The sequence below is a fragment of the Castor canadensis genome, chromosome 14 (assembly GCF_047511655.1).
Source record: "Castor canadensis chromosome 14, mCasCan1.hap1v2, whole genome shotgun sequence".
Taxonomy (NCBI): domain Eukaryota; kingdom Metazoa; phylum Chordata; class Mammalia; order Rodentia; family Castoridae; genus Castor; species Castor canadensis.
Window position 1 is genome coordinate 39,052,855 of NC_133399.1, and position 8,270 is coordinate 39,061,124.

At 58.1% G+C, this 8,270-nt stretch overlaps 1 protein-coding gene across 2 annotated transcripts in view; it reads right to left on the minus strand.

Annotated features, from left to right (window-relative positions):
• The window catches only part of Nfic (nuclear factor I C), a 64,144-nt gene extending 58,566 nt beyond the window's left edge, over window positions 1-5,578 (minus strand). Inside the window, exon 1 of one of the 2 annotated variants that reach the window (XM_074054301.1) lies at window positions 5,451-5,578. Coding sequence is in view for 1 of the 2 variants with exons in the window: in XM_074054298.1 (XP_073910399.1) it covers window positions 4,533-4,535 (3 nt within the window). In the remaining variant the exon portion in view is untranslated. Of the gene's footprint in view, window positions 1-4,532; window positions 4,652-5,450 lie in introns of those variants that run through there. The other variant, XM_074054298.1, reaches the window with a different exon arrangement.
• Window positions 5,579-8,270: the final 2,692 nt, after the last annotated feature.

The window sequence follows — 8,270 nt, forward strand, 5'->3', positions numbered from 1 at the left end:
TGATAAGAGATGGTACGCCACCCCATCCAGGTTCAATCCTGGATCCTCCCAGGACCCTCCCAGCCTCTCTCACAAGCACCAATCAGGTTCCCCCCCCAGGTGGCCTTTCTCCAAAGTGACTTAACAGTGCCCACCCCATGGGGTCAGTCTGCATAAGAACAGAGCCCTGATGTCTCACGGACTACACACGAACGTCCTTAGAACGCTTCTTTGATTTTGATGCATGTCCCCTAAGATCCTAAGGCTGAAGGGGACCTTGTCACAAACTGGGCAACTGCCCAGTGCCTGAGTGTGGCAGATGCCACAGCCCTGTTATCCTCCTATTACGGGGGGAAACTGAGGCCCACGGCGGGGGGGGGGGAACTTGCTCAGAGCCAGCTGGACTGCAAGGTAGCAGAATCCCTGCTCCGTGGGTTCCCCCAGCTGCAGGGGGTGAACTTATTTGAACAGTGTGTCAGGACACTCCGTAAATTTTATTTTTTTAAAACCCACTGTGTGGCTGGAGGGGGGGAGCATTTAAAACCCCAGTGTGAATGGGGACAGGTGTCTGGGAATTCAGATGCCAATAAAGCATAGGCAATATTTTATTAAAACACGCCAACACACACAGGGGAAAAACCTAAATAGAGACATTTGAAAGTTGAAGTGTACCTGAGACCATTTCTCCCTTTCTGTGGCGACCCCCAGAGATCCCAGCCCCCCAAATGCCCTGACCCCGTCTTTGCTCAATAGTGAAGGTCCCTGGAGAGTTCCCTTTGACAGTAAAATTGTCGGGGAGCGGCGACGACTGTGCCTCACGAAACTTGTGTCCTTGTTTGTAAAATGACAATCACGACAGAAAGTCCCTTGGAAGATGAGAAGTTTGGAGTACTTAGGTTAGCGATGCTAATACAGGCGGAGGGACAGCTGGCAGATACCTGAATGCCCTGAAAGTGGCTTAGGGTTGTGCCTGAGGCCTGTCTCCTACAGCCAACAGCAGAACTGCTCTGTGTCTCAGTTTCCCCTGTGTGAAATTGTGCGATGACAGCTCCTACCCCTCCAGGTTGTGGACACGCTAGGAAATGCCTGGACTGTGGTGTAACTGTGCCTGATGTGTGGTGGCTTTGAACCCGGGTGTGAATGGACAGAAAGAGAGTGTGTAATTTACCTCCTGCAACAGTCTGGCTCATTGGTTAAAAAAAGTAAAAATGACTTTTCCCTGCCATGTACTGCTAGGCTTCCCTGGAATTGTCCCAGACACAGGTGCACCCAACGAAAGGGGACTAAACATCACCAGATAACACTAATACCAACAACTGGGGAGCAGCCGGTTGTGTCCATGTATAGAGGGCCAGTTCAGTGATCCAGCCTGGGGCATGGTGGAATACTACGCAGCCAGGTAAAGCACACAGCTCCTCACTGGAGATGTCTCCAAGGGCCATCAGGAGAGAGGTGAGCTGGAGATCAGACTCTTCCCCTCAGCACTGGCCACTCCATGCCAAGAGCTCTCCTCCTCCAGGTGTGACAATCAAAATATCCCTGGACATCACAGAAAGGTCCCCTTGTTGAGACCAGTTGCTAGAGACTCAGCAAGGAGTCACGATTTCATTTAGGATTTTTCAAAGAACACATGTATATCCCTATGTAAACACGCATGTGGGTATCCTTCATAACAGCAGCTGTGCACTTTATGTAAATATGCACATATCCTTTAGAATGTACTGTGTATCTTTTATAAGAATACACATGTATCTGCTATGCAAATGTCAGTGTATCCTTTGTAAGTCTGTGAGTCTGTTACTTGTGTAATTGGTCAAACTTCTGGATAGGACATCCTGGAAGTGGGGTTCCGGGGCAGGAGTGTAGGGTGTGGGGGGAAAGGACAGAGAGGTTGGGTCTACACTGTGAATAGTCTATAACCACGTCACAAGTTCCCAATTGGCTTGTAGAGTTAAAAAAGAAACTTTTAAACAGGGAGTGCAATTCACAGAGCGGCTCAGGCAGGGTGCACAGGACTCCCAAAGTGACTCCACAGCTACCAAACCCAGAGGATAAAGGGCACAACCATGCTTGAAGTGCAGGCCACACACCAGCCAAGTTGTGTGCTAGGCTCCTACTGAATACAAGGTGGTGACCTTTCACCTCACAAGGGGTACTGTTTGGTTCCCCATTTTACAGAGGGGAAACTGAGGCTCTAGGAGGGGATGCAGTCACAAGAGGAAAGGGTGGGCTATCCAGAAACAAACATCACAGAGAGACAAACAGCACACACTGCACAGACACACAAGTCCCAAGACTCAAACAGATACAAACACACAAACCAAACCGAACACACAGAGCTACACACAGACAGACAAACAAACTAAGACAGACCCACACCCAGACTGCTCCACACCTGGCCTCCAATGTGGCCTCAGAGACCCCACAGACGCACACAGCACACAAGCCACCCTCACACAACACAACACAGTCCAGCCACACAAGTGCACCCACAACCACATACACACACAGGCTGTGATCCACACCCCCTCCCACACTCACAGTGGGCCCTGCACACAAACACACAGGGTCACACACACACCATCACAAGCACACATCCCTGCTCCTCCTCCTCCACCGCTGTTCTACTAACCCCGCCAGAGTTGGGTAAGGGACATGATGGGGGAGGAGGTGGGATATGGTTGTTCCCCACCCCCCCACCCCCCCCACCACGTAAGAGTGTGTGTGTCTATTTGTGTGCGAGTTTGTCGGACCGGTCTTCTCCCCTCTCCAAGCAATCCCCAAAATGGGATGAAGGGGTTTAAAGAAAAAAAAGAGGAGACTCTGGCCAGGCCTTGGGGTTTTATATTTAGAAAATTATATAAAAACGCACAGGGTGGGGGCGGGGTGCGGCGGGGATTCCCCCGCAGGCGAGAAAACAACTCAGCGCCCGCCCTGTCTGGTTCATTCCCGGGCAAATGCCGGGCACAGCACTCCGGGCCGGTCCTGGCCCACTCGGGTCTCCGCAGCGTAGGGGGCTGAAGAGGGTCCCCTGGCTACTCCCCCTTCCCCCTCCTGTCCTAGCAGCGCTCTCCCCTGGGACCTCCAGGGCCGCAGAGGGAGGGGGAACCCTGCCGCCCCGCCCCCTCCGGGCAGGTCCCTGCGCACGCGCAGCCCCTGGGTGCTCGCGTCCCGGCGCCACCTCGTGCCGAACCCCGAGCCGGGACCACCTCGGGCCGCTCGGATGGTGGGTCCTGAAGCTGGAAGAAGCGAAAGGGTCAGATAGAGTTGAGATGAGGGAACAGCGCTTTGCAAAGGCAGAGAAAGGGCCTGTCCCCCACCCAGTAGCCTGGGTGACAAGAATAAAGGAACTGGGGAGGGGAGGTGGGGGAGCGCCACTCACGCGCACACAGCGACACCCAACTGTCTCCTGGGATGCAGCCACACGACACAGTTTCCCACCCATCACCAAACCTCCACAACCTCCACACACTCCTATGGGGACACCCCACGGTCACCCAGACATATAGCCCCAGAGACAACCAACACAACAGTTTCACCACACCGCCCTGCAGGGACGCGCGGCACCGTCGCCCAGTTACCCAGGCGCACAACGCTGTCCCATGGCCACACAATGCTGTGACACGCACAACACAACACGCACACGTGGATGCGCAGACAGAGGGACGCATAAAGGAGAGGACCCGAGCGCCGGGACCTGCGGACCCAAGCACAGGTACCGGAGCACCCGGCCGCATAGACGGCGGACGCTCCTGCGGACTCGCGTGCGGACCGCCTTAGGAGTCCTGGAGCCCCCCGTGCACCCTCCAGGCGCCAATGCCCGGCCGGACGCCGGAACCCCAAGTGCAGCCACCGTTGCTTGGGGCCTGGGGCGCGCCCCGCAGAGCCCTGGGATCCCCGGGGGATGTGGGACCCCCGCACGCCGCAGCCGGGCCGGGGTCGGCGGGGGCGGGGCCGGGCCGCGGGGCTCTGCGCGGCGCCCGCCCGGCTCCAAGTTCAAGGCGCCCGGCGGCGGCCGCTGCGCGCTCTCCGCCCCTCTCCGCAGCGGCCATTTTCCGCTAGCTGGCGCGCCGCGCTCGTCCGGGCCGGGGCACCCGCGAGGGGCCGCCGCGACCCCCGCCCCGCACGGCCGGCCGGGCGCCCCATCCTCCGCCCCGCTCCTCCACGGGCTGCGCACTCGGGGGTCCCACACCGGGGCCGCCCTCCGCCTCCCGTCTGGCCCGGGGAGGGGACGGGGGACCGGCGGGGGGGAGAAGGGGGCTTCTCCCGAGAGCCCCGCCCTCCTCGCCAACTCCGCTGCGCCCGCGAGAGGCCCCCCACTTGGGGTCCCCCGCGGCGCCCCGTTCGCCAGCTCCGCCTCCAGCGAGGTGGGGGGGAGGATCGGAGAGGGTGGGGGTCCCCGTGGCGACAAGCAAGGGGGGAGTCCTCGCGTCGAGCCCCTCCTCTGGGCAGCCTCCGCCCCCTGCCCCCCAGACCTTGCAACTTTCGCCCGGAGCCCACGCACCACCCCAAAAAGTCCCCGGGCGAAAACGAAAGTGGGGGCGGCGACGTACCATGGCGCTGCAGCGAGGAGGCGAGGCCGGCGCCGGAGCGAGCGCGCTCGGTCCCCGGCGAGGGGGGGCCGGAGGCGGCGGGAGGAGGCGGCGAGGGAGGGCGCGCGGGGGAGGGCGCGAGCGCGCGAGGGAGGGGGTGCGCCGCGCCCGCCCCCCCGGCCCGCAGGACCCTCCCCTCGGCCCGCCCTCCCCCCGGTCCCGCGCGCCGCCTGCGCTCAGGCTGCTCGGCGCCCGGGCTCCGGCTGCGGCTCCATCCCCGGCCCGGCCCGCGCCAGGGGAGGCCGGGAGAGCGGGCGCGGCGGCGGGGCGCGGGGCCCCGGCCGGGTTCCCTGCAGAGACAGCGGATCCACCTTCGCCGCGGCGCGCGCGCGCTCGGCCTCCCTCTCCCTCTCTCTCCCTCTCTCTCTCTCCCTCTCTCTCTCTCCCTCTCTCTCTTCCTCTCTCCTCTCTCTCTTTCTCTCTCTCCTCTCTCTCTCACTCACACACACACACACGCGCGCGCGCGCGCGCACACGCAGGCGACTCGGGGACACACGCGGGCCGGGCCTCCGCGACTCCGGCACGGATACGCCAGCCAGGCTCTAGGCGCCTGAGGTGTGTCAGGAACAGTCTGAGGGTGTCACCCAGACGAGCGGGGACCCAGGCTCACAGCTGGTGGGGTGTCGCAGACACGCACCTCCTGCTGGATGCCACAAACGAAGACGCACAGTCTGCATGCAGGGTGCCAACCCGAGACTCGCACAGACTGACAGTCCCCACAAAGACAGACTCCAAATGACCCGCACACGACCCCCAGGACCCCTCCCCCAGTCGCCCCGGCCCATGACTGCAGGTGTCCCGGAGACACAGTTACACACGCAAAGCGAGGACAGACGGGACAGACGGGACACAGAGACCTGGACACTGGGGGTGACAGACCTGGGGGCGGGGGGTCCCCTGGGGGTCCCGCGGGCACTCCAGGCGGGGGCAGCCAATAGGTGGGGGAGCTGACGCCCCCTCCCGGGTCAGGGTTAATGGCGAAGCCTCCGCAGCGGGGGAGGGGCCGGGCCCCGGCGGGTCAGCGCCCCCGCCCCTGCTGCGCGGACCACTGCGGGCTGGGACGCGCTGCCGCAGCCCCCCCCCCCGCGCTCCGCAGTCCCCCCGCCTCCGGCCGCCGCAGAGCAGGCGCCGCCCCCCTCCCCCCAGCTCTGCGTCTGGCGCAGCCAAGGGGACGTGGGGGGCTGGCTCAGGCCTGGCGGGTGAAGGAGTTCTGTCCCGGCCTTTCTGTCTGTCTTTCCCCCCTAGATATCCACACACACACACACACACTCTGGGGCTCTGGGCTTCGGAAGCCCCTTTGGGAAAGTGGTTTCCAGCTCCCCCAGGGAGGGCGCCAGGATTAGGGTGAGCACAGGAGCACCCAGGGGGAGTCCTGGGCCCTGCAGCCTGTCTGGAGCGATGGCTGAGTCTGGGGGCTTCTGGAAGTTGATGCCGTGCTCCGGGTGGGGTGCTGGGCGCCTTGGAGGCTTGGTAATTCTAGGTGAAAGTGATGAGCACCCCCATACTATCCCACCCCCTAGCTGCTCAGTAGATAGTGCCCAGATGATAAATATCTCAGCCGTCAGGAAGTCTTCACTGGGCGCCTGGCTCTTTTAGAGGCTGAGGTAGTCTTTCATTTACACATCCTTCTCCGCATTTCTAGAAAAGGAGTAAATGCGGCTCAGAGAGGGGAATTCACCTTCCTGGGGTTAACCAGCAAGCCAGATGCCTGAGGACAGACAGCCCTAGCCGTTTCTCCAGGGCTCTCCACTGAGGGCAGGTACTGACTGGTTCTTGACTGCCTCCCCTCCCACAGACTAGCCTGGCTGGCAAGAGAATGGTTAAGGGGTTAGAGACCCCCCCCCACACACACACTCTGTCTCTAATCCGCCTCTGCTAATCCCCAGCATGAACCCCCAGTGCTTTAGCAACTCAGCTATTAGGTGTGTGGGGAATGGGGGGGTGGAGAAGAGAAGAGTGGGTCATTAGCTAATAGTGGCCAGACAGGGATTAGGGGACCAGCAGGCAGTACTGGAGGCCCAAGCCCATGCTCAGTTGGGTGCTCACACCATCATTTTCCCCCACAAAAATCACCCCTGGGCCAGTGTTGTACTTGAGCCTGCTCGTTTGCCCCATACCCATCTTACAGATGAGGAAACTTGAGTCTCAGAGAAGTTTAGACATGTATCTAAGGTCAGCCAGCTGGTAAGTGGTGATAGACAAAATTGTGACATCTTTAGTGCAAACCCCAGTACCACCCAAAAAACCCAAAACAATCACAACAGCAAAAACAGTTCTGTCCATCTGCCTACTTCCTCTCACATTTTACAATAACAGCAAGAAGACACCAGACTGCATTTCCAACACTTTGCCAAAGATTCTTCTCTGCTAAAAATCCAAGTTCACGGTTACAGTCTCTGCTTCCCACATAATTATAGCTCAGGACTTGACTAAGTTGGGACCACTGGAATTGGCCCTATGTGACTGATTCAACCATCCAAATGCAAATCCAAAATATTGGGGGGATTGTGTCTGAACACGTACAGTTTTTCCCCTTGTCATTATTCCCTAAACAATGCAGCTGTTTTCATAGTACACACATTGCTTAGATGTGGTAAGGCATATGTCAGTGACAAAGTCCACCCGAGGACGTGCATGGGTTCTATGGGAATACCATGTCATTTTATAGACGGGATTGGGGCAGCCCTGGGTTTTGACATCCATGGTGGAGGACTGAAACTAATTTCCTGCAGATACCACAGGATCACTGTCCAAAAGTGTCAGCTTGCCTTCTTCCACCCCAGAATATCGTCAAGAGAACCAAGTGTTCAACACACATACACAAACAGAAAGTGTTTGGTCTTACAGAGACCAAAGAAAGGTGAACAAGCAATATGAATGTGCCATATGCCAGGCACCGATGGCTCATGCCTGTAATCCCAGCTACTCAGGAGGCAGAGATCAGGAGGACTGAGGTTCGAGGCCAGCCCTGGCAAATAGTTCATGAGACTCTATCTCAAAAACCCCAACATAAAAAATGTCTGGTGGAGTGGCTAAAGTGGTATAGCATCAGCTTAGCAAGTATGAGGCCCAGAGTTCAAACCCCAGTGCCCCCCCAACAAAAATAAAAACACAGTTTAAAATCAATAAAACCCTGTGCTGGTGAGGATGTGACAAAACAGGCATTTTCTCAGTTGCCTAGAGGTGAGGGTGTGTGCGCATTGGGAAAGCAGTTTGGCGTGGGTGGCACAGGCTCAAGACAAGTTCAGACCCCATGGTCCAACTTCCAGAAGTCTGTTCTAAGCTTGGAAAAATTGTAGGTTCCTAAAGATGTTCATTGCCGTGCCCGCTCAAAAACTGAACTGAATCTGCCAGACCTGGTGGTTCACGCCTGTAATCCCAGCTACTCGGGAGTCAGAGATCAATAGGATCGTGGTTTGAAACCAGCCTGGCAAATAGTTTGCCAACCCCTATCTGGAAAATAACACAGAACAGGGCTGCCAGAGTGGCTTAAGTGATAGAGTGCCTGTCTAGCAAGCGTGAGGCCCTGAGTTCAAACCCCAGTTCAGTCCCCCCCACCAAAAAAAAAAAAAGAACTGAACTGAATCAATGCTTCTCTTTGTTCTTTTTTGCAGTACTGAGATTTGAACTCAGGGCCTACATCTTGAGCCACTCCACCAGCCCTTTTCTGTGATGGGTTTTTTCTAGATAGGGTCTCAT